We start from the raw sequence: 26,886 nt of genomic DNA on the forward strand, positions 1-26,886 counted from the left end.
GTTCCCTTGCTGTTCACCAGACAGCAGCTCTTCCCACCCAAAGCACAGAAGAAGCCAGCAAGTCACAAATGACAGCTGAAAAGTGAAGTGTTATCAAAAGCTGTGTAAGACTCTGTCAGAGAGAACCTTTATATAGTAATTCTCCTTCTGAGCCCGGGAAGCTGTGTATCCCATCAGTTCCAAAGACCAGAGAGAAGATATGTTCAAGTAACCAATACCAGAAATTGCACAAATCAATACATATAATACAGTATCTACACACAGTGGTCTACAGCTTTTAGAAATCTCCGTTCAGAATGGAGGACGGATATAGAAACACAAACCTCTATCAAGGGGGCAGGGAGGCAAACCAAGTCTCAGATGACTACAGGTACCAGGATGGTAACTATGAAGGGTATGCACGCAATGACAGCTACTATCGTGGTGGGGATGAGCCCGGTCATGAAGAAGATGCCCAGAGTGATGTTACAGAAGGCCATGATGAAGATGATGAGGTCTATGAGGGGGAATACCAAGGGATCCCACACCCAGATGACATTAAAGACAAGCAGAAGAAGCGAGCTCCTGCCGTGGCTGATGAGTACAGAGACCGTGCTGACCTTATGGCTGAGAGGATGGAGGACGAGGAGCAACTTGCTCACCAGTACGAGAACATCATTGAGGAGTGTGGCCACGGACGCTTCCAGTGGACCCTCTTCTTTGTTTTAGGGTTGGCACTGATGGCAGATGGGGTGGAGGTGTTTGTGGTTGGATTTGTTCTTCCCAGTGCTGAGAAGGATATGTGCTTATCCAGTTCGAACAAAGGGATGCTAGGTAAGTGCCACTTGTGAACAGCTCTTCTAATGCAGTAGACAGTAGCTAAAACATCTTTTTCTAGTGACCAGCTGATTTCAGGATCTTCTGATGACTCTCCTCTTGTGTTGTATGTCATGTGTAGTCATGGATGTCATGTGTAGTCATGGCTGGGTGGATCAGACTCAAGAGGGGTTTGCATGGTGCTGAGAAGGCAGCTACTCAAAAGCAGCAAAATTGCACCACATCTAAGCCCACCTTATGAATGTGCTGTGGCCCCAGTACTGGTCACTGCAGGCTGGATCTGAACAAGGTAGATTGCAGTCAGCAGATCCACAGGGCAAAACCCATAAGGGTGTTCAGGGACAAATAAGTGAAAGGTTAAAGGTGGCTTTTCCTATTTCACAGAATCACAGAATCGTATAGGTTGGAAAAGACCTTTAAGATCATCGAGTCCAACCGTAAAAGTACCTAGTATTTGAGTACTAGGTACTCAAAAAGTACCAACCGTATTTGAGTACCTAGTGACTCAGATTTCAATCCTTTTAGAAACTAAATTGTAATGAGAAGTCCACAAAGCAGTACCATCCAAGTATGATAGTTGTAAAAGATGGGGGTCTGTTTGCTCTGGTTCACTTTGCTGTTACCTTGTGGCTGCTGATGCTGCCCTGCTCTCCAAAGTTCTCCACTGTGGCCAGGTTCCCCTTTTCTTCAGCCCAGTGTCCCAACCGGCAGATCAGCTGTGCAGTCGGTTCCTTCTGCACACTAACTTCTCAGTCAGAGCGATTTGCTAATACGTACTGGGTCAGAAGTAGCCTATGGAGGTTTCTTTTTAGGTCTGTGGAATGCAATTAATGCGCTGCATGGGGATTAAAGGCTGAGGCTACTGGCAACATCCCTTTTGCATCACCGTTGACACCTCCCTGTGGTCAAAATACAAAGGCTTAGTTATTGTGAATGAGACTGAGTGGAAATGTTTGGATGAACAATTTTTTCCCTTGCACATTATAGGCCAAAGACGGCAAAGTCTCCCAGATCTCCAAGAATCAGGAGAGCATCCAGCATGACCCGTAGTGAGAGCCAGCCGTGCAACAGGACGGCGCATCTGGAAGGAAAATAAAGTAGCTCTTGGAAGGACTGCTTTAGGAGGGGGATAGTGTGTCTGGATGGACATGTACCAGGGTTGTAGGGGAATCATCAGGGCCTGTAGTTCATACATTCTGGCCCACAAGCCCTGCCTGATGCAAGTTAAATGCAGGTTTTGGATTGGATCCCAGCCCTTGACTCCATTCTATTTGCATTATTTTCATGTGACAAAGGCAATAGATAATTATCCTTATATAGACCTCTCAGTGTATTGAGGTCCTAGACGCTTTTCTGTTTCTTCTTTTTTATTCTCTGAACTTGAGTATCAGGGTGTTTATTTCCATAGTTAGCTAGGCTTGTGCATAGTTTTGTGCCCTAAAGAGTTTGCTAACTTTTTTTGCTTCACAAACCACTTAAAAATTCTAGCTCGAAATATCTCAGGTCAGATATCTAAAAGCAAATTGCTCACAATTGGTTCCTGATTTCAAAGGGACTTCCGAAATTACCAGCTCCCTATGGGACACCAGGCTGGGTGCCTTTTCAGTGATGGAACCTTTTTTGAAAAGCAGGTCATTTATTTTGGTGAGTACATAAAAGCTGAAATCTTCTGAAACTCTGACCCCATAAATATCTGTCTCCGTAGAGCTCAAGCTCTGGCAGGCACCCGAGTCAGAAAACTTCAAATGTCACAAGAAAATTTATCTTTGAAGTATTTCTGGCCCAACCACAGGTAAAAATGAACAAGAAATCTCCCCAGAGAGCTCGTTCTGCTTTTTCCAGCTCAGTATTTGCAAGGCTGAAAGTTCAGGGTGTTCTGATAAGCTCTGAATAAGCAAGGAGACGTTTGGGTCCGTATCCAACCCCAGCCTCCTGCGCATTAACCAAGCTAGTCTGGAACTGCTAATTAGGGGAAGAGCACTCTTTTCGCTGCCTTTCCTGCCCACTTTTAAAGACAACTTTTGAGAACCTGGTTTTGCAGAACCATTTCTTCTGTCCTTAGTTGTTTCTTTGGGGGATCTGCTGTCAAAACTTGTATTCACACTATTTTGTGGCTTAAATATGAGGAAAAAAAAGAATTTTCCTAAAAACAAGACAAATTGATTCATCTTAGTTTGAGGCAGAGAGGAAAGTGGATATTTATGGTAGCATTCAGTTGTTACTAATTGGTGTTGTACATAAGGCAGGTCTGATTCAGTCCGTCTTACTTGTTAAACATACTTTCTTGTCTGCTGGGTATTTCTCTGCTGTAGGTTTCCTCTTGGATCTGAGGTTTGTGAGATCATCCGCTGTGAAAATGAATTAAGCTTGGCTTAGAAAGCTTTAGATTGCAGAGCTGTGCACTGATATGAGTAATGAACATCCGAGGGCATCAAGAAGCCAGGGTGTGAGGAGACTGGAGTGGGTACAGGGCTGCTGGAGAGTAAGAGGGGAAGAGTGCAGCTAGGTCTCTGGGTCTGGAGAGGAGGAGGAGAGCGTTCTGACAAACTAAGGGCAGCAGCAGGGAGTGGAGGGCGTTGGAGGCTTGGTGGGCAGCAGGGCAGTGCAGGGACACGAGGTTTGGGTGCAGACCTGCCTCCAGAGGGTTTCATCCCTCTTCTGAGCAGCTGTGGGTACACAGCATAAGGACAGCCATATATCAGGTCCTGAAGGGAAAGGCTGGGGAAGTGCTATTGATGGAAACAAGAACATAATCTTCCTCAAAACCTTTCCTGGGTTAGCTTCAGCACCCATCCACCAACAACTAGAAAAAGATATCTCCTAACAAAGCTCAGAGCCTCCAACACACGCTCATTTCCCTTGGGGTTTCCATTCCCTCGACAGTCTATGGGTTGTGCTATCGCAAATTGATCTTGCTAGTACTCAGGGTTCAATGATACTTACAGGTTGGCTTGGCACAATAATGGGTGGCAATCAAAGAGCTCTTCACCTCCATTTCTGCCTAATGTGCAGTGACGATCTTGTAAGAGTGTGTCTGCACAGAATGAATGGAGGGCTGATTAGAGAAGGCACAGCTTTCCCTCAAATTATCATGAGGTTTTAGGGATGCAGGGTTATCATCCACACGTGAGTTACTGCCCCTTACCTTATCCCCATGTACCAATAGATGTCTACAGACAAGCTCATGTTTATTCCCAAGCGACCGTTCGTCTCAACACATTTCTGCTAAGGAAACAAAATCAGGTTATCCCGGGTGGAGTTAAGGTTGCTTCCAGGCAGCTGCTAACATTTAAACACACGAGAAGGTCTCAGCCATAACAAGAGAGGCCAGGAGGGAAAAAATGGGAAATAAATCAGTTAAGTAATCAAAGTCTCGCAGAAATAAGAAGGGACAAATAAGAGAACTAAAGTAGATGCCCCCTAAAGACCAATTTAGTGAAGTTCAGCTTCCCCTAAAAGGACATTAAATACTCTGTATATTGCGTATTTTTCCTCCCTCAGAAAGCAAGCATGGAAAAATATCAAGCAAATTATGGCCAAATTGTGCACAAATTACAAATAAACAGATGCCCACAGTGTTTCATGAAATGTGTGAAATGAATATGACACATCTTAGAAAACGTTTACATTTTGTGCTGAAAATAAACATCTCACCATCAGATGCAAATTAACAGCTATTTTAGCCCTAAATATCCCTAGTGGGACAAAACACATATTTGGAGGTTTTCTGTTATGTGAAATGCTATTTTGAAGGTGATTGCAGGGGTATTACCAAAAAAAAAAAAAAAAAGAAACAACAACTGTATATATTTTAGCAGTTTAATTTCATCAGTTTTTAACACTAGTTGTTAAGAATAAGTTTGGTAACTTGTAACAATATTATTTTTACGTGTTCATTTGATAAATCTGCTTTGCTGAGCTTTCACCAGCGGTGGTCATAATAATAGTTAATTTCTTAAAATTACTGAAACAGAATATTCCTTTTCAGTATAATACATCCTGTCAGAAACAGATTTTTTTTTTTTTTATTTGCTAAGGATAGTCATATGAAGAGTCATAAAATTTGTATTTACTTGTTTGCTGAAAGGCACACATTATCATTATTTGGAGAAATATCATATAAATTTATACCTTCAAGTGCTTTTAATCACCTCTCAGAGGACTAAATATTATATTTGCAAGCGCAGAGCAGTAAATACACAGCAAGTATAAAAGATGGTGTCATAGTAACGTTTTAAACTTTTTCACATCCTGCATATCAAAAACGCAAGGCACAGTTAAAGCATCAGACTGCCCAGATCCCCAGCGCTGCAGTTGTGTTATCATCATTTCATAGTTCAGTAAACTGAGACAAGAAAATTTTTAAGGGCTTTGCCCATAACTGCAAAACAGCCACACCAATGCTGAGAATAAAATCTGCCTTTCAGGCACATAGCTCCCTTTTTCTTTTTATGATTTAATAATAATATTTTAAGGAGGATATCATCTTAGCCTCGCAATGTTAGATTAAAAAAAATAGAAAAAAGATCCTATTAGTAATTATGCAGTTATGCGGCAATTCAGGCTTGGCTGTGTGAGTCAGGTTAAATAGGCTGTGTAACAATATCCCTGCTTTTAGTTGGGTGAAGAGGATGTTTTATTATCAGCTGAGATAAAATATGGCCTCAGTTTCTCATTGACCTGAATTCACCTGATATGACAGTAAATCCTAATCCCCTCGGCAGAGCTCAGTGGCTTTTCTCCGCTACTTTTTTTTTCTGGGTAAGCGCAGACAAGCCCAGCCATGGCTCCCTTGCTCTGCCGTGGCCCACGGCTGCCTGTTTTGCACCTCCATGGCCATGGACCCGCAACATGGCAGGTGGCTAAACCCTGGTGAGACCTGCCTGTGTCCACGTCCCGAGCATCCGGCACGAATTCCTGCCTGCAAATTTGCTCTTGGGCAGAAACGCTCCTGCAGCCCAAGGAGCATCACCACCCCGAGTGGTAGGGACATGCTAGGGGAAAAAAGGGGCTTTTTTGATTTGGGAACACCCCACACCTTGTGCAGGTCTGATATGGAGATGACTGCATCCCCGTTTATAAACACTGCGGGAATTGCATCTGACGAGAGCCAGCATGAACAGGTTTTCATTTAACAGCAAAGGATTTGTTTGGCTTCCTCCGTTGAAAACTTTGCTTTAGCAGAGAGGTTGGGTGGGGGGAACCAGATGGTCCCATGAATATTGTAGTGATGGACAAGTCCCGTGGGGGGACTGTGAAGCCGGCTGAGTGTAAACAGCCACCCACGCCGTGCTGGCAGCGCTTGCTGAAGTGTTCGGTGTGCATTGCCTCGCCGGTGCTGCATCAAAGCGCTCGTGGATTCACGCATCCACCTTTGCCCTTAATGTGCAGAATCCCCTCGATCTCAGCAGCCAGATTCACCCGATATCCACCCCCAGATCTCTGAAAATGGAAAGCCGCCTTTCACATGGGTGATCCGTTTCTCAGTGGCAGAGCCATTAGCTGTAGATGAAGTCTCTCTGCTTGTACTTAATCAACAAAGCAAGTGCAACGAGCCTGCCCTTTCATTTGATTTCCATTTACAAGGTCAAAGGAGATTCATGGGGAAAGCACTAATAAGCCTACAAGGAGAAGCAGATAAGAAATTTCAGGAAGAAAGGGAAAAAAGGCCACTCAGCCCCCCGTTTATCCTCTGCTGAGACCGTCCCCTGTTCTGGGACATGCTGGCCATCGCTACAGCACAAGACAGTCAGGACTACCACTGGTGTATTCCTCTCTTTAAATTACTTTCGCACAATAAGATCCCATGGCTTGCCTCATCCATCTTCCAAATCATCCAGACCTGACTCACAAAATTGTGTTTGTGTCCATAAAGTGCATCCATGTATAACAGATGCTACGCTGGTAAGAGTGTTTGGATTTTGTTTTTATTACAGTTTAAATTGCAAGATATATAAGGTCCTAATCCTTTTCCATTGTCTAAATGCTTTCCCCCTTCAAAAGCCTTCTCTTTTACTGTAGGGCTGTACTGGTAGTGGCCTGGGCTTTGGAGGCAGGTAGGAGCTTCCATGTTCTTGTGGTTCCTGGCTCCATGCAGCCCTGTTAGCAGAGGTGACACAAGCCTGCACCTGGACCCAGGAAGCCTCCTCACCTTCCTGACAGCCCCAAGGACTCTGGGACTAATTCTTCCCATTGAGCTGGGTTTTTTTCTGCTCGAATTTCCATTTATTTCCATTTATATTTCCATTTATTCCCCGAGTCCTTGTCCTGACTCGAAAGGGATTATTTTCAGATATGCCTCATTTTTAAGAACTTTAATCCCATTAACTGCCAATGGAAGCAATTCATGCTTCTGATGGAGATATAGGTAAACCTTGAATTTTTTGTTTTCTTTCTGAAACCCTTACTTCTAAATATATCGAAAGACTAAAAAGACAGTTTAGCACACGCATAGGCATGTACTGTATCTGCCTTTCTTTATCCTTAGAAGTTCAGCTTTTAAGTCCACAATTCCTGTCTGACATGGAGCACACAACTTCAGTACAGGCTAATACATTTCTTAGTGTGAAAATGCTGTATATGTTACCTCTTTTCTAGTGGGACTAAGCCCAGTCAGTGGTCACATATTTTTCTTATAACTTCAACATTGGATGAGTCATAACCCGAAATGTATTCTTAGAATTTCTGCTCTTTGGTTTTCCACAGATTTTATGGGAGGCTATTGCAGACTTTCCCACAGGCATTTATTATACTCCATTACTCGTGGAATAGTCTGCAAATAATGGGTTATTCAGAGTTGCCCTTAACATTTCACCTAACCACTGCATGTGTTAGCTGGGAAGCTGAGCCCTCCTAGCACAGTCTAGGTCTGTGTGGTTTGAAGCCCAGTTTTGAAGTCGAGTCTCTGGTACAGACCATTGTAATGTTGTTCTGTAGCATATTTGGTGGACAGAAGTAACACAGCAAAAGAAATACCATTTAGTGATCGCTTTTCTTGGTCTAATTCTCCTTAAAATTTTCATTTCCTTGATACAAGCTGGATCTCTTTGAACAACCATCACTGTGTTCTCCAGAAGACTTGCTCCTGCACGGAGACATTATCAGTAACTATTCCGCTCCTCCCCGAGTCCCTGCCACCGTATTGTTAATCCAGGACACAGCAATCTGCAAAGCCTGACATTGTTCTGCACCTTGGGTCCCAAGATCTGTCAGCTGACAGAGTGTTTTATAGCAGCCGCCCAAAAAGGTTTAATGATATTGGCCAGAACATGCAGTCTTCCCAAAAGAGACCTCTTCATCATCATAAAGTGTTCTGCTGATTTTGTTTCAGCCCTGAAGTAAACATTTCTATAACCAGGATCTTCCCCTCAGAAACTGGCCAAGCGGACAGTCTCTGGTCATCCCTGAGGTTTCCTTTGCTATAGATTTTCACTGTTTTAAATTTCTAAGGGACAATGCATCCATTGGTTTGTCACATATGATAACCAATTAAAGCCACATCCTCTAAGTGAGTTTGTGACGTTAACCACTTTGCTGTGTTTTATGTTGCTCACTGTTCGATGGCTGCTGTGTTGCAGAGATATAATCTTCTCTTCCATCACAAGTTTGGGCTTCTAGTCAGAATCTGCAGGGGTTTGCCCACAAAAGCAGCTCCACTCCATTTCTTGATGCCTAGTTTCAAACACTGCCACATCTCATGCTAAGCCCATTCTTGCCCTGGCCAGAGAGCTGGCTGCCCTGCCACCAGCCAGGGTACTCGGCTGCAGGAAATCACCAGCTAGAAGACAGTAAAAACCTCCTCCACCTCCTCCTGACCTGAGACGTTTTCTGTTATTAAGAGGATTTGGATGAACATCTGCCACCCAGGGATTTTCTCCAGGAAAAAAAAAAAAAATTAACTCTGGCAGATCATTTTTCCTTCCTTATCGGGGTCTGGCGTTGTGGGCTGAGCTGTGCTGTGAGCCGCTCGCACGGTGCTGGCAGGGCTCGCTGTCAGATGGGTGGCTGCGATGCACCGGTGAGCAGACACAGGGTGCATCATCACCTCTGTCTTCTGGCTGCGATCAGAGCTGCTGCACTGAATGTGGCTCAGGAGCCAGGGTAAAAGCATTAAGCCTTACAGCACTGCATTAAGATTCTTCCTTCAGAAAGATTTTGGGCTGAAGCAGTTTTTTGCTTCAGCTCTCCCTTATAATTTGCACTTCAGAGAACAAGCTGGAGACCAAAGTTAATAGAGAAAGAGATCCCAGATTCCCAGCTGTGTACGAATCTTCTCTGACTGCTCCAGATCAGTGCCTGAAACCTTTATGCACCTTCAGATCACCTCACCAGGACAGCTCGGGTGAGGAGGGTCGGGCAGGGAGTGTGGGTATTGATTGCCCAGAGCCACACGCTTATGGTGGAGGTACAATTGCACTGGCAAAATCCTGTGCCATGTTTCTGGTACAAAGGCTGTTAAGAGGCAAGAACAGAGTTCACAAAGTCCTGATTGCCCATTAGACATCATGTGGATAGAAAAGAAAGCAGAACTGTTCACAGAGAGGTGACCCCACTGCCCTGCTATGGAACAGGGGAAATTTCAGAAGTCCAAACTTTTCCACTTCTGATCAACGTGAGACAAGCACCGTTCAAATGCTGCAGCGGCTCTCTGCTGCATAGCTTTTAATTTAGTAATGCATTTCAAATCAAATGCAGGCATTCGCAATCAAAAGGAAGACAGAATCAGCTGCCAAATAAGCCTCTGCATTAGTCCTTAGCCAGCTTTGCTGGATGGCATAGAACAGCCTTCAGCCATCAGACTGATCAACTTGTTTAAACGTTAACGAATTGCAAAAAAATTCATCATCACCTTGTTTCCCAAGTGATGTGTTTGACAGAACAGGTCCTGGGAAGATGTTGGCTCTCAAGAGAAGTCAACACTTGGTTCAAGGTGAGGATTGACACTCCAAAGGGATGTTCTTCAACCATGCCTGAAAAATGTTTCTTTTAGCTGCATTTCTTCCGTCAGTGAATAGGAATGTTTCCTGTTAAGGCAGTGTATTTACTTGTTCAGCATTTGTTGCCTTCACTGAGGGCCAGGGATGCAGGCAACACTGCTGCTTTTCTTGAGTTATGATGTTTCCTTCATCCCCTGCTCAGCTGGGTTCTTGAACCTGACATGGCCCCAGTCTCCAAGCATCTCCAAGCATCACTTTTTCCTTGAAGAACCCCCTACACTACAAGTTCTGCTTTTCGGCAAGCAGATATTCCTCCATCCTGACATAGTTCAGCTCCTCTGGATCATATCCAGCCATGATCAGGCCCCATCAGGATCTCCACAGCAGGACTATGCAGCCTATAGGCATAGACTATAATCCTGCCTGTGGTGTCTGAGATGATACAAGAGGCGTTCTGGGAACAGCCTCTTGCACCTCTGTGCTCCCCAGGAAACACAGCGGTTGCCACCACTTTCTTCTGACGCTGGTGACACTGCTCCTACTCTGTGGACCACTAGCTTGCAGTAGACAGCTCCGAGACATATGCGGCTTAGTAGCCAAGGAGCTGCCAATGCAGTAACAGTGTGCTTGGACGTGCTGCCCCAAACCCTTCCATGTCAGCAGCTGGCAGAGCCCTCAGAGCATGCTGTGGAGTCACCTGGTCACCAAGTGCTTTGGTCCTGCAGTGCTAAGGCAGAGGCAGCCGCAGCCACACACAGCAAGCAGACAAAGCGTGAAGGGCTTTGTCTTTTGCACTGTGAAACTCAGAATAACTTCAGTAGCATAGATCCACCTGCTGATAGTCTGTCTCCTTGTGGTCTTGCCTCATCTGGGCTTTTTCAGAGGTGCCTTGGAGACATATGCTCCTGCCTGATCCCTTCCATCCTTACATCTTTCCTGGCTCAAAGGAATGAACAGAGATTTTTTCACAGACAAGCCTAAAACAAAAATCTGAAGCCCAGAGGCCGATACAGCCTTCAAAGACCTGGTCCATGTGCTGCCAGCTGCTGGACTGATCAATTCCCAGATGTTATTCCTTAACAGCAGTGCAAATCATTTCACTCTAGCTGATCCATGTTTCCAACCCTCCAGCACTGATTGCTATTAGATTTTAAATGCTTAATGTCTGATCCTGCTGTCCTTTCATATCATAACTCCTTCAGGCCTCAACGGGAATTTTGTCAGCAAAAGGACCATAGCTTGTGGTTATTCCCGGCAATGTTCTTGCTCTCTGAAGTCTCTACATCTGGAAAGTAGATAAAATAAGTGAAAAAAAATTCCTGGACCTATAAACATTATTTATTAGTGCTATTTACACTGGTACCCAGATAAAGGAGAAGGCAATATAATAGGTGGCCCTTCTGGTGGCAGTGTCAGTAGAAGAGCCAGGGACAACTGCCATGTTTCCTAGGCCAGAGTTGCAAGCACACAGGGAGCTGGGTACAGGGAGCCTCTTTGGAGAAACAACCATTCTCTCCTGTTCAGCCCGGTACTAAACGTAGTCACTGAAACTGTCTTTTGAGGACCCCATGGTAGAAGATCTAATGAAGTCAAGTTAAAAAGAAGAATCCCTTTTTCTTAACAATGTCAGTGATAACTCTCTAGAGCAAACCTTGAAGACAAGCAGTACGTTCTCCCTTCTCCTGAAATTTTCAGATCAAGACTGCGCTCTTTTCTGTATGTTATCCTTTAGTTAGATGCCAGATCTTGGCTCAGTAATGAAGGAGGTAGCTGTGCTACACAAGGTGTCTCTGTAACAGACTGATCCTTTCAGATAAAGCTAGGAAAAGCAGAGAGTGAAAGAGATGCTATACTGCAAAGGAAGCATGGGTAGGACAGGTAACCTGCAAAGAGATTTAGCCACGCTTTAGCAGTGTTTCTGCTCTCACAGCTCTCTGAATGTAAACAGCAGCCAGAGAGAGCCTCCTCCCTACACATCCTCAGTCCCATTGCGCTCAGGAGGTTTAGCGGAGTTAAGACATCAGAATTCTGTTGTATCGTTGGTGGCACATAGCTGGGACACGTGTATCCTAAGCTGCTTATGCCTGGCCATTGCTTACGTGCGGGGGATATGTGAGCAGTGCGGTTGGGAAGGAAAGATGCGGGTCTGGTCAAATGAGGGTATGACTATTTTGCATGAGGCAGTGCAGTAGGGAGCGATGCAGGCTCATGGGCAGAAGATGGGGAAATTAGGTTTCACCAATGGATAGAGTTTGTGGCACCTGAGATGATAGCTAATTTGGGGGGGACGGGGGTATCTCTACTTTATTGCATAGTGTACCGGGTCAACATCAGCTGCCATACGGATGCTTTAAAATCTACTTCTACATTGCATGCTATTTCTACCCAGCTGCCAAACTCACTGTCTCTCTGTCTCTATTCTAGGCTTGATAGTCTACTTAGGAATGATGGTGGGGGCTGTCATGCTGGGTGGCCTCGCTGATAAACTGGGAAGAAAGAAATGCCTCATTATATCACTTGCAATCAACGCTGCCTTCGCGTTCCTCTCCTCCTTCGTCCAAGGATATGGATTTTTCCTCTTCTGCCGCCTTATCTCAGGCCTCGGGTGGGTAACTGGGGAATCTGTCCCATGTCCTGGAGGAGCCCTGTCACAGCTCGGCAGTTTGGGTGTGCGGGGCGGGAGAAGGAAGGCTGCTCCGGAGATGCACCTCTGGTGCCGAGCCAGGACGGCATTGCTGTTTAGCGCGTGTGGTTGCATTACCTCACTCTTGACCCTTAAAGTGTCAGCAGTAAGAAAGTTTGGTCATTTACATTCTTTTGGAACTGCCCAAATTGTGCAGAAAGGCGAGTGAGACTGATAAATGCCCACCTCATTTTACAATCCTTACTGCCAGGGCCTCCAATGAGAGCCTCAGCAGTTCCCATCGCCTGCCGGTATTTTGCCTCCCTAAAATGAGTGATCACAAAATAACAAAAGAGAAGATGTCTAGGTGAAGAGCAGGGCATTACACTGGCTTTATATAAACTGTACAGGAAATTCAGCTTTCAGAGCATGAGAAGGATCTTGTTTATCTTTGATGTCTAAGATCAGTCCAGCAGAAGAGAAATTTGCATTTTTCCTACAAGTCTCACTTTTGTGCAGCACGTCTGTGAGTGTGACCTTCCCTCTTTATATGTGCAATTCTAGCTACAAAGACATTGAAGACTCCTATTCTTCCCATGTGCTGTTTTTTCTCCTCAGTATTGGGGGATCCCTCCCCATCGTGTTTGCCTATTTCTCTGAATTCCTATCTCGTGAGAAGAGGGGGGAACACCTGAGCTGGCTTTGCATGTTCTGGATGATCGGTGGCATTTTTGCTTCAGCAATGGCTTGGAGCATCATCCCACATTACGGTAACTGTTTTGTGCTATTGACTTTTGACAACACCACATTCCTGCCTCACTACAGTACCCCAAAAGCCCGTACAGGTAACGTTAGTCAGTCCTTACACATCCCAACGTAAACAACACTGAAAATAACAGATACCTAAAGTGCACACAAAAGGTCTCATAAATTGACTGCATGATTGACTGACTGATACCAAAACTGTAAATAGGATTGATGAAGACTGCTTTGCATCAAAAGCTTCAAATACACGCCTTGAATTATACTGCCAGAGCCTGAGCTCTTAATCTAAATGCCAGTGTGTTCAGGGAAAACGGGACTGAGATTGTATTGCAAAAATTGATCCAGTTATCAAAAATAAGTAACTTTAATCACGGAATGACTGGGTGCTATGAATGATAGCAGTGAGGACAGCACATGCTCTTTTCCTTAGCCAAGTGTCAACACTCCCGGGGCTGTGTATGTGGGGACAGGTCTCTCCAGCGTGCGGTGGGCTGCAGTCACATCTGACTTCACCCAACTGGGTTGAGGAGTGGAATGGGTTCCCTGCCCAGAGCTGCAAGTGGGAGGGAAAAAGTAGGTGGGCGGACTCTGAAACATATTCGTGCTCTGAGGAGCAAAAATCTGCCTGTCACATGGTATTCCTCATAACTCCCGTATATCCTAGGACAACATCAGAAGCAAATAGCTACTGGAAAAGATTAATTCCCTCAGTATTCAGTGACACCAGCTGCTTGCAAAATCCTGTTTGAGGAAAGTAGGACAGGCCAAAGACCATGAAGAAAAACACTAACATTTACCTATCTATCAATTCATTTCTACCATGTTTAAAGTACACTCAGTATAAAGAAATGTTCATGCTTTTGATTGATATGACAGAGGCTATTGGAGCAAAATGGCCCTGATTCCTCTACCCTTTCCCAGCCTTACTTGCCTACAGCTGCATGGAGCTATTCTTATCACTAGATGATTTCTAAACTCAAAGATAAAAGGAGGTTTTTGAAAGGCAGATCCTGAACAAGTATGTTCCATTTTCTGTAATGAACATGAACTCACTTGCTGTTATCTCCTGAGCATGCTATTGAACCTCTAAGAGCCGTCATTACCAAGAATAGCAAACTTTCAACCTGTCCCCTTGTCGTACAGAGCTGTAAAGTTCAGAGCTGCTTTAGGAAAGAAAAACTCAGAATGCCGGGTCAGTATTTTTACTTTTTGGCTCTTGCTGTTTCCAGGCTGGGGGTTCAGTATGGGAACCAAGTACCACTTCCACAGCTGGAGAGTCTTTGTACTTGTCTGCTCTCTGCCCTGTATCGCCTCCCTGGTGGCACTGAAATTCATGCCTGAAAGCCCGCGTTTTTTGCTGGAGGTAAGATGATTCATCTGAACATTGCGGTCTGACACTAGCAGAGGACAGCTGGTCTGTAATGTGTCACCGTCTGTCTGTCTTTGTCCCATCAAACACGCATAGCACAAGCTCAGACACTCTTACGTGTCTACACTAGCTCCACAGATTGCTTAAAGCCCAAAGACTACAGACTATGGGGTCAATCAATGGTGGTTAGTATTTCACTGCCAAATGTGGTACAGAAAGAAGGTAGTGAATGCTGGGAATTTTATAAGTCCAAGAAAGGCATTTTGAAAACATCTCACAGAGTTTGGGCGTGTAACTACTGAATCCTGGTGGAAGACCAAAGGACAGAGTACATTTTACTGAGTAAAATACAGAAGCCTCAGAAATCTTAAACACGTATTCTTTATTCCCATTTCACAGATGTGAAATGTGGCAATACCTAGCTCAAGTTAACCCTGCAAGGCTTTAGCAGCGGTGGGATTAGAGCCTGGGTCTCCTCATCCATCTCCTCTTCTTTGATCTGGTTTTAAAGCTCTGTTCCTGACTCCTCTCCTGCCTCAGACAGTTTTAGGGTAACTCCTTTCTTCAGCACAGAGATGCTGCACTCTGTGAATACAAAACGGTGCTTTTGGCTCTTTGTGTTTAATGCAGCCAGTGCTGTCTGTGTGCTTCTCCGCTATATTGGACCTGTACAACTGATTTCTCTATGCTTTGGTAAATTACAGAGCTGGGAACTCCAATGGTTGTTTTCCTTTTCTTTGGTGTTTTCAGATTGGTAAACACGATGAAGCCTGGATGATACTCAAGCAAGTTCATGACACCAACATGCGGGCCAAGGGCGAACCAGAGAGGGTGTTTACGGTGAGTTTAACAAAGCCATCAGCATGTAAAAAGAAAGGTTGGACATACCTTCCTTGGTACAGCACAGCACCAGTTTATTCCTCCTTGAGACTCTTTCGATGTCTTTTCGACCTCCCCCAGCAATCAGAAAAAGGACTCTGAGATATGTTTTCTGCATTTAATGTTAGATGTCAGTCTGTTTTTTCAAGAATTAGTCAATCCTGCGAATTGCAGTGAGTACTCGTCATTCCTGGTGTTACTCTACAGCATATAGCCCAGTGATTTTCCAATTACACACATGCTTAATTGGTCTGCTGTAAGAGACTAAAACCAAATAAGAGAGATATTAGTCATGTGGGAGACCTGAGGCACTCCTTTCTCCATTCTGGCTTCTAATCAAACTCTGATTATACTTCACGTACCTTCTAATGAGCTTCCCAAACTCCACCTGCCTCATACCCAATCTTTAATCTCTCCAAGGCAAAGTGGGATGAGTGGCTATTGCTCATTAGTCTGCTGCTTGTTGTGAAAAAGGTCACGCCAGTGGACTTCGTTAATAGTAAAATCAGATAAAAGGTGTATGCTGGGGTTAGTTGCAAATTACTATAATTTAGTTGTAAACTCCCAGTGAGCCAGCCAGGGAATAGCTCTTGATTTATGCTTTGAAAGATGGGAGGACACGGGCTTTTAAAGGATGGAGAAAAGGAGATATGGTTGTGTGTAAAACATGTCTTTTTGGACAAGAAGGAGAGCAAGGCTCCATGTTCAGAAGGGTTGTCACGAAATAGGGCCCCTCAGGAATGATCCTTCAAGAAAATTAAAGATTAATATCAGTGCATGACAATTGTGTGGAGCTTCAGGTAGGAACTTAATGAGCATGTGTTATTTTTAGGCTACCAACCATTTGACTAATGTGAACCTTGATAGCAAAGGCGAGAGAGACCATCTCTCTGAATCCCTATCTGGCTTTGCTGTAACGCTGAGCTGGGCTGGCCAGTCCCGCTGCGTGGCGGTGGGAAAGAGGACTGAAACTCAAAAAAAAAAAAAAAGAAATCAAAGTAGGGCACTATGAGAGTCTGAGCTAAGTAGGAGAATGAAGGAGCAGCTGTACAGCACCCATTAGTGCTCATTACTCCATCCAACAGTGTCATGACTGCTACAGCATGAGCTGATCTCAGTATCGCACCTCGAGGTATGGCACGTCGGCTCAATCAAGATTTACTGACATCCGTTGGCATGGGCAGACGATCAGTGTGGCTGGTGTAGCACAAACTGTCAGATTTTGTGTTTTTCTGATAGGCCAGAAGTTGTCAGTTTGTGGTGAGTCAGCTGGTACCGGGACAGTTCCCAGATCTGACATTTAAACGGTGCCAGCAAGAGGAACACGGAAACTCCACAGCCGAGCCAAGGCACTCATTCATACTCAGAAATTTATTCAGTAAATATTCACCTCCTTCTTGTGTTTACAAACAGATCATGGTTTCCTTGAATATGTCCTTTATTTAAAGTTACCGAGCAAATATTTTCTGGGACCTATTTTTAAGGTTTCTTGAGCAATCCAGTTCAGGTGTTCGGTGTTGAAAATTCAGACTGTTTTGGTGGAGTGAAATTGATTGCATGGTGTGGGCTCACTTGATGACAGGATGCATTTTCAGATGCAAAGATTCCCATCTACACATTCATTTGTCATAGAAGTTCTGCTAGTGGTACTTAAAAGGTGCTGAATGAGAAATATTCCTGCCAGTTGCCTTTGAAGAAACAGATACTGAGGGCTCAGTTTGATGCGGATACAAGTGGCTGATCATGGAGACACTTTTTACTATAATTGCCTACTCCTAATTTCTAGTGGGAATCTAAGGGATAGAGAGATAAGGTAGTGCACAGGCACATTAGCCAATAAATGAAATACTGAAGTGGATGTGATGCACTTAAAATATTTCACGGAAAGGGAGAGAGAGAGAAAGGATGGAGGGATGGGGGAAAGGAAAGAAGGAGGGCAGGCTTCTTTCTATGATAAAATATCTTGCTGTAATTAAATCCGTTAGCTCAATTGTTAGTGATAATATTCAAGGAAAAGATAGTAAGGGATATCAGGTGGAAACATTGCCCAGAAGACAGTGGAATTTACAATCCACCCAAGATCAATTCTGGAAACTTCAGTCCAATATTTTTTTTCTCCTTTTTTTTTTCTTTTCCAGGTTTCTTACATCAAAACTCCAAAGCAAGTAGATGAATTTATTGAAATCCAGAGCTCAACAGGGACCTGGTACCAGCGGTGGCTGGTCAGAATCACAACCACTTTCAAACAGGTAAAGAGAAGAAAAAACATCCCACAGGGGCTTTTGAGGTTTGGGCTCTAGTGCCTCATTGCTTCAGGTCACGGTGTCTTGAAACCTTGACTCTCACTCAAAAAATTCTGCTGGTGTTTGCAAAGGGCTGTAATCTGATTGCACTTTCTATGCAGATGTGTGCATCTGCAAACTGCCAGGCCCTCAAATGCCCCTGTGAGCATCACGGTAGTCCAGCTGTGCTAATGGCAGAGCTTCCAGGATGAGCCACAGCCCCAAGTGCTTGACTCTCCTGTGCAGATAAATATAGATTTCCCTCTCCCCCAAGCCCAAGTGAATTTACCACCCGCAGTGGATTCAGAAGAGTGTTTGCTCCTTGCTCCTGCTGAGACTGAGTTTCTAACAATGTTATATTGTCTCTTCAGCTAATTTAACCTTTCACACATGCTATGATGCTTACCTATACCCATGCAGAACTTTGTGGGAAATCTTGCTAGATCTTCTAGTCTAGAAGGATGACCTTAAAGTAAAGGAGAGTATTTCTTAATTAATAGCAATGCAGGTGCTACACTATTACAGTATTTATGTGGCAAGTTAAAAGCATGAGGAGTTATGTCCCCTCCTGTTCCTGGCAGTATTTCCTGCAGCAGGTCAAGAAGAGCAGATCTTGGTCGTCTTCTTGCTCTGCTTGGCTTCATCCCTAACCTGAGTTCATCTTAGCCCTCCTGAAGTGCCAGCTGTGTTTGGGTTTTTGCTCTTCAGTGAGCTTTGGAGCTCGGTTTGAAAGCACCCCTGAGACCATACATATATTTGAAAAGACAAAATTGTCAGAGGGTCTGAGAACAGGCTCATATCCACATTTACTGATATAACCTGAGAGAAACACTGCATCATCCCAGCTCCGTCCTAGTCATGCATTTCAGCTCATTACAGAACGTTCAGATCAAGTACCGTGGCACATAGCTGAATAAGTGATCTTTTTGTAAGCCATGTATCTCGATAAATGTAATTTTGAACAAACACTGACTATAAGCCACACATCTGACCTTCCCCCAATGAGCCCTTTTTACTGACATTAAATTGATGCACTCAGAAATTAATCTGTCGAGTGTCTGCTAGGGTTGCCTTGCAGCTAATTCTTTATTGTGGATTTGTAGGTCTGGGACAACGTGCTATATTGTTTAACAGCCCAGTACAGGATGAACACACTGATGCTGGCTGTGGTTTGGTTTACAATGGCCTTAAGGTACAGTACTTCTTTAACTTTTTCAGGAAACTAGAGGGCCCTCACAGCTTGAATAATTATTTACACATTTTAATAAACTATTACAAAATTAATCATGGTCTTCTTTTAAAGTCTTTGTCTACTAAACCTTGCTCTCCTACAAACTATTGATCAATCTGATTGCTTATATGAGAGTACAAGGTGCTTTGAACAAATCAGGACTTGAGAAATGGTCAGTAGGGCAGTAGTATATCGACTTTCTCACTTCTAGATCTTTCATTGGACCTTGTCCACACAAAAAACCCCCCACAACCCTACCTGATTCTCAGCTGTTCCTTGTTGTAGATAAAAGCTATTCAGGTGAGCCTAAATCTGACTACAGGTAATTTTTGTACAGGTAAATTTTGTCTAACTCAAACCTCATACTTGAAGAAATCTGTCTTCTGGAGGAGCTTCCAAATTCCTTGCTCCTCTGCTGGTATCTTGGGCAGCAAGGATAGCACATTGCTGTATTTCCCAGCCAAGGAGTCAATGTCGCTAAAACTTAAATGAATTGTCCTGCTATAAGTGAACAAAAATGGATCAACATGCTTCTGAACGTAGCTGGGTGTTTAGAGTAGGGAGACACTTTGCTCAGTCTTGTGTGTCAGAAATCCACTTGCATTAGGAATTGAACAAGTTTGCAAGTTATGAAGTAGATCATTGGAAAAGCACCGTGATATTTGCAATGCCAGGATCTTGCATCCCTAATGTATTTCTCCCATCCTGCTATAGTTACTATGGCCTTATTGTCTGGTTCCCTGATATGATCCGGTATCTCCAAGAAGAGGCATATGAATCCCGAGTGAAGATCTTTGATGACGAAGAAGTGTCACACTTCACCTTTAATTTCACCCTGGAAAACCAGATCCATAGAAACGGGGAATACAGAAATGATAAGTAAGCGAACAGAACTTGGTTCGATGCATGTGAACTGAAATCCATTTCTAGAAAGCTTTTTTTTTTTTCCTTTTTCCAGCAGCTTGAAAATCTCTGTTGTTCTTTTGGACACTCAGTCTGCAACTCTCACATACCAAAGGCAGTTTTCCACAGACCAAATCTCCGTTTTCTCCTGCTTTGCACACACTCTGCCTCAGCCCCTCCTCTCCAGACCCAGGGGGATGCATGTGTGGAGTCCTTCCAGCAGCCCCTCACCGGAGCAGGGCAGTGGGCAGCTGCGTGCAGCGGTGGCTTCTCTTTCCTTGGCACACACTGACATCTACTGGTCTGGGGCAGCAGAGACCCTCACTTCTAAAGAAACTGCTCTGCTGCTGCATTTCCAAAATAAAAAGCTATTCCCCTTGAAGCCCTCGATAGGACTTACCCCGGTCTCCAGCCTGCAGCCCGTTAGTGCGAGCTGTGTCATGGCCAGCTGTGCTGGTGTGCTTCTGCCACAGAATTAGTGTGTCACCTTCTCTTTTACAGCTTTAAGTCCGTGAAGTTTCTCTAGCAGAACATCATTGCTTTCCTCCCTTTATTCTCCTATTTGGGCTGGACCTCGTGGTTTTTCTTCTGCATCCAGCCTGGACCCCAATCATTCTATGTTCCCCAGCAATATAAATCCTAGTGAGTTGTAGCAGGCCATCATTACTTTTCTAAATCTCAGCAAAATGGGTGGAAAAATACCACTATGTAAATTCTGTGGAGATCCCATTGCCTCAGATGGACTAGACAGGGTGTTGCTCCAGCTGCCTTGCACTATGTGGGGAGGTCCCACTAGACGTTCAATGTTACACAAAACACATTGTTTTAATCTTCACATGTGAAACTATACCTCATTGCCCAGCCAGGTTGTTCCTCTCCCCTCAGAAACTATTTGTCTCCATTTCCTTGGCATATATCTGATAGACATTGGTGGGGGACCCCAGTATGTGTCCCCACGTCCTTCCAGAGACCTCCCCTGCAGTAAGGAACTCTGCTTGATGGTGCAAACCTAGCCCCATAATTCCTATTCACCTGCCTATCGAGCAGCCAAAGTCTGGTGAAAAGTGAATGGTGGTGGATGGTGGTCAAATTTAGGGATTGGGGACCCTTATCTTACGCCCAGAGGAGATGCTTGGTTTTCACTAACTTCATTGAGAACTGAGGATGCTCAGCACCCTGCAGGATGAAGACATAAAACTGTGACGTGCATCACTATTCTCCTGCCTTGGTCCTCTCCAATTCAATAACTCAAAACCTGATCAAACTACTTTCCAGTAATACCCAGAGCATATCTCAATATGATTTATAGCTGCATTTTCCCTCCAGCCCTTGGCTGTGAGTTAAAACTCCATTGAACGCCAGGCCATTGCTATATGACTTTTAAAGATGGATGTTAAGAAAGCAAACTGCAGGAAAAGGGCTTCTAACAGCCTTTGGGAGTAAATACATCACAGGCTATTACTGGGCAAATGCAGAACAGCTTAAGTTTTACTGTAACCTTCTACATGGAGCAAAAGACTTGAATAGTCTTCTTGTGGTATTTTGAGCATTAATAATATCTGTTAGGAGCTTCGGTTAAGAAGCCCTGCAGTGCTCATTTAATGGTGTAAACAGCCATCATGCGCGACTGTGTTGTAAGTGCTCAATTCAATTAAGTTTCTGCGTATATGTTAGAAGGCTTTTTATTTGGTGACAGTTGTGGCCTCCTTAACTGGAGCAGTAATGCTTGCTCTTAATAGCGCCTTACATCTTCCAAACATGCTTGTGCATTAACTAATACATCTTCTCAGTGCCCCTGCAAAATTTCACAGGTAAATCAATATTGTGTCATCCTTCAGGCAGGTAGGTCAGGCACGTCAAGCTTCCCATCAGAGAAGAAATCAATCACCTGACACAGTTGATTATTTTTAGTGTAATCTGTTTTCATTACATGATGAGCAATAGTCCTTGAACAGAGACAGTTACAAGCTGAAGTCAGATAATCTCCCCACTCTCTCTAAAAACTCTACTGCATTTTTGCTTAAGAAAATCACTTTGAGTTTAAACAACTGTCAGAAGCCTTTCACCAAATGGCTCAACGGGCTCCTGATAATGTCTGTTTGTATTTATGCTGGAGGAAGGGACAGAATAAGGAAAGCAAGGTCAGCTCACAAAGAAAATGCCATGACTGAATGAAATTATGTCTTCTTCAGATGGACTAGTACTGAAAGTGAGAGCCTTAGAAGCACACTTTCTTAGATGTGACTATTTTGAGGAGTAGAAAAACTGCCAGAAATCCTAAAAGGTCCATCTCTCTTAAAAAAAAAACCCTCTTCAAATCCATCTCTCTACTAAAATACAAAATATGTAAGCATGGAGTTGGAAGGACAGTTATGCATTCAAGCAACAGCTTTTCTGTAAATGACCCTAGAATTTGCCGTTAGTGGTCTGTCTCTTGAAATAGCCATTACGTGCTATACAGTGTAGAAAATACCTTGAAGCACAGAGTGAAGTTCTGTTTCCTACCCCACAGATTTATTGGCATGAAATTCAAGGAAGTGAGATTTGAGGATTCACTATTTGAGGAATGCTACTTTGAAGATGTGACATCCAGAGAGACCTTCTTCGAAAACTGCACCATCATCTCCACTGTCTTTTGTAACACTGGTAATGGGATTCCTGCTATGGTCTCATCTCTGTAATTAGAAACTGTTTTATCAGATTCTGGGAGAAAGGATGATAGGAATCTGTGTGTTTGTGTGTGTGCTGGGTAATGAGAGTGATGATGGAAAAAAGAGGGTGATGCATTTGGAAGGAGGCTTCAGGTTGCTCCATCAGTGTTTAACCACATGGCTTCTGGTGCCACTGGCTGCTGCACATCAAATGCAAAAGTCTACACTCAGACCTTGGCAGGTTAAAGTAATGGCAAAATGCATAGCAGTATAACAGCTTGATTCAAAAAATTTGGCTTAAAACATAATTTTAACCAACCTGTGGTTGATGATTGTAAGCAGTAAAATACTGATTATTTTACCCTGAAACCGCTTTTCATTTCTACTCTAATAGAGCACAAACCATAATGCCGTGAAAGCAAGAGCCTGCATTGTCCCATCCTTGTGGAACAGGGATACTGGTCCAGGTGACTCCACAAATATAAGGAGTGCATGAGCTTGGCACCCACCAGGTACCAAGCATGCAGCTAGAGTTTGCCACTAAAATAAAAACTCCCTGGCCATTTCCATTTGATGAGGATCTCCTCTCAGATCTTTGATTTGGTTTTGATCCTGACTCCTGTTGCTGCTGTATGAAGGGAGACCAGCCAAGCAGGATCAGGACTTTGCTTCTTTCCCTCGCAGATCTCTACGAACACAAATTCATCAACTGCAGGCTCATAAACAGCACGTTTCTGAAGGAGAAGGAAGGCTGTCACCTGGACTTTGAGGAGGACAATGATTTCCTGATCTACCTGGTCAGCTTTCTGGGCAGCCTGTCTGTGCTGCCGGGCAACATCATCTCTGCGTTACTCATGGACAAAATAGGGAGGATAAAGATGATCGGTGAGTGGGGATGATGGGTGCATGGCACAGGTGATGGGTGGGAGCACGACTCTGCAAAGAGTCAGTGTGAAGGTCTCGCTGCATCTGCACACACCAACACAAGCCGAGATGGCTCAGCAGAAGGGTGAAAAGACTCGAGGGTGAGGCAAGTGATCTACTCCGTGGTAGTGGGCAAGTTACTTTCTCCCTGCCTCCTCACCCTGCTTTTCTGTATATCTGTGACGTCCTCTGTTTTTTGTTTTGGCTTTTATGTCAAAGCCTGTATGTTTACCCAGTGCTCAGCACAACAGGGTCACAGTTGAAGCAGGACCTCTTGGTGCTGTTGAGTTGATGCTGATGTCCATAGCACTCTGTATAAATAAATGAACGCTTTGCTTGTAGCAATGAATATTCACAAAGATTATTTGATGTGGCTGCTTGACAGCCCAGGAGTTCCCTCTTTCGGTTTTCCGATTTTGAAATGACTTTACAAACAGCTTCAGAGAGCATATGGCAGATTAACTGACCATGTCACAGCCAAGCGAGATGCCACCCTTTGGCGTTACGGGAATAAGCTATCACCTTATCAGCTGTACGATTACTTTGGGAATTTCTGGTGTTACTTCCTCCAGGGTTCAGACCATGCTCTCCAGGTACTGTGGGAAACATGCCTCAAGGGACAGCCAAATGAATTTAATAAAATCAGGGATGTGGCTCAGGGGTAAGGGATGACTTACTCTCCTGAGCTTACCTATCTCTCTCTTCTGAGAGCAGAGGGAAGTTCAGTCAGCTTAGCCTCACCGTCAGACAAGTTAAAATAAGATGACCCCCACTGGTGTGCCAGGAATGTATGCTGGGGGAAAATGAGCGTTCATGTAGTGGATTTAGAAAAGACCCAAACAAATCAGAGGGTCTGTGGGAAATAAATTAAATAAAGCTGAATGAGAATCAGATTGTCCATCCTGCAAACATGTCAGCATTTCAGCATCTTCATCGGGAATTGGGATGACAGCTGGAATTCTAAATGCTTATTTCTCCTGCAGAATGAAAAGTACAGGACAAAAATTAGTAACGACACGCTGAAACGTTTCACTATGGAATTTTCAATTGAAACAGCCTTCTGGCATCCCACCCGTATCACTCTGTTGAACATATTATTTCTGGTCAGCTTAACATGAAAACTGAATTTCGCTTTTGTGTTATGTGCCTCGCTGGGACTTCAGTTCAGTTTTATCATGTTCCGCTAAACCCTCTCCTGTGCCAAACAGCAGATCTCCTGGTGCACACATGGTGACCCTAATGTTGCACTGTACCCCTTCAGCCAGGGAATATCCACACCGCATAGTGGGGGATGTAGTTTGGCCAGGTACCATGGAAGAGAAGTGGATATGGAGTCCTGCACAGCAGCTTTTCATAGGCAGGGCACTGCAGTGGCAAAATGCAACATAATGTCCAAAATGAAGCATTTTAGTTCCAGTTCAGCATCCAAATTATTTTAGATGGTGTCAAATTGACTCAAAAAACCCCAAACAAACAAAAAAATTGTTTGGTTTCCTGGTAGTAAATGGAGATATTTCAGCAACAACACAACTTTCCAGTGAAAGATACTTTGATTTTGCAAAAATTGCATCTTTCAGGTGAAAATTCCCAACGGGGTGGGAAGGCAGCGATGTAGCCATTAATATTTCTGAATCTGAACTGTGCCTAACTGAGCATGAACGCTCTCACTTTCTCCCTCGGTGGTGTTCATGAAATTCTGGCTCCTGTGCAAATGTGCCATGAAATCTAATGATGTTCTTATAATTAAAAGAGACCTCAAGTGCTTCATACAATTGACTGTAAATTATCCTAATTGAGACTAGAAATGTGTCAAGTGATTTCAATCTGATATGAAATGCACCAGCTCTTCACTCAAAACTCAAGTTGAAAAACCTTCACAATGATTCTTCCTCCTCATTGACTTTCATGTTTACTTGCCTCTGCTCTTCCTGGGTCCATCTGGATGTCTGAGATGCTGGAAACCTGCCTGGAAAAGCCTGTCTTCAGAGTCTCCATAGAGCAGGACGATCAGTAAGATCAGATGGTCATTGAGAACATTTTCAGGCTGGTTTCCAGCATCAGAGAATGACAGATAGGCAGCATCAAGGTATTTTTGGATTCTTGCAGATTTAATTCAGTTTGGGGTGAAATGCCGTCACTTGAAAGGCATCTTTATCAACAAATGTGTTTGCTCAACTGTGGTCAGGGGGAACTCGTGCCAACATTTTTCTCTTGGTTTCACCCCATAGGTGGCTCAATGTTGATCTCAGCAGTGTGCTGCTTCTTCCTCTTTTTTGGCAACAGCGAGTCGGCAATGATCGGCTGGCAGTGCCTGTTCTGCGGGGCCAGCATTGCCGCCTGGAATGCCCTGGACGTGATCACCGTGGAGCTCTACCCCACTGACAAAAGGTGCTCAGAGCATTCCTCCTTTTAGTCTCCACCCTCTGACTTTGGCCTCTCGGTTCCTGAAGGAAAAGTCACTCTAGATACATGTAGATGTGGGAGGCGTATTTTTTTTATTTTCACCAGTCCTTAAGGGCTGGGTAGTCCTGCAGCTATACCGGATCAGCACAGACATTTGCAAGCATAATTCTGCATGCACAGTGGCTTGTGCGCAGGGAGTTGCATGGGCATATGGAAATTACAGGCAAATAAAATATGGAGTCTGTCATTTCCATGGATGTGCATGGAGGTCTGGCCTTTCAGACTGTATCCCCCAGCCTCTTTTCACAGCTCATCACCGTGACAGCCCTGCTCTCCACAACCTGGAGACAACCATGTGCACAGAATGGTTTGAGAGATGGGGCAGCACAGGAAACTTTGGGAGAATGTGCTGCAGATGAAATCTTTCCTTGCGACATCATGATAAGCCTTTTTTGCCTTTTTCAGGCTGTTGAGGGGAGCCAGAAAGAAAGGAGAAGGACTGTGCTTTGAAGGCAGAATGCTTTTAGCTGCTGGTGAAGCAGGATTTGAAGGAGAGCCCTGGTTGTTTCTCTGGTGGCAACCCACTCCAGCCAGCACTTGGAAGGGCTTTGACAAGTTCTAGAGCAGGTTGTGTCCTGCTGTCTTTGGGGAGGGCAAAGGCTGTCATAGTGGGCCACTCTAGGGCTAGGGAGAAGCTGAGGTGAAAAGGAGAAATGAATACACACAGGCATTCTCCTCATTCACACAGACATGCAAAACAGCGACATCTATTTAGCTATTTATTTATTCTGCCTGGCTTTACTTGCTAGAAGCGTAGCCTGGGCAACAAAAAGCATTCACAAAATCACCCATCCAGATCTTCTGTAGCTATGCCAAGAACCTCCCTCCTAACCATTGCTTTCTGCTTTTCTTCCCCACAGGGCAACAGCCTTTGGCATCCTCAGTGGGCTTTGCAAGTTCGGTGCCATCCTGGGGAACTCAATCTTTTCCTCCTTCGTGGGGATAACCAAGGTGGTTCCCATCCTTCTGGCTTCCTCTGCTCTGGTTGGAGGTGGCCTGCTCGCTTTGCGCCTGCCAGAGACTCGAGAACAGGTCCTGATGTGA

The 26,886-nt window shown here is 44.3% G+C and overlaps 1 protein-coding gene across 2 annotated transcripts; it reads left to right on the forward strand.

Moving 5' to 3' along the window:
* The first annotated feature begins 296 nt into the window (after positions 1-296).
* On the forward strand, positions 297-26,886 carry SV2B (synaptic vesicle glycoprotein 2B). 2 transcript variants are annotated; one of them, XM_075504209.1, is made up of 12 exons: positions 297-813; positions 12,177-12,357; positions 12,994-13,145; positions 14,370-14,503; positions 15,260-15,349; positions 17,527-17,637; positions 18,774-18,862; positions 19,616-19,780; positions 22,317-22,450; positions 23,140-23,340; positions 25,608-25,767; positions 26,703-26,886. In XM_075504209.1, exons 1-12 carry the CDS (start codon positions 297-299, stop codon positions 26,884-26,886), a joined length of 2,118 nt encoding a protein of 705 aa, XP_075360324.1. The 2 variants fall into 2 exon arrangements, with proteins under 2 accessions (XP_075360324.1, XP_075360325.1); XM_075504210.1 differs by lacking the exon at positions 23,140-23,340.

The sequence above is a fragment of the Mycteria americana genome, chromosome 6 (genome assembly GCF_035582795.1).
Source record: "Mycteria americana isolate JAX WOST 10 ecotype Jacksonville Zoo and Gardens chromosome 6, USCA_MyAme_1.0, whole genome shotgun sequence".
In the NCBI taxonomy this organism is placed as follows: Eukaryota; Metazoa; Chordata; class Aves; order Ciconiiformes; family Ciconiidae; genus Mycteria; species Mycteria americana.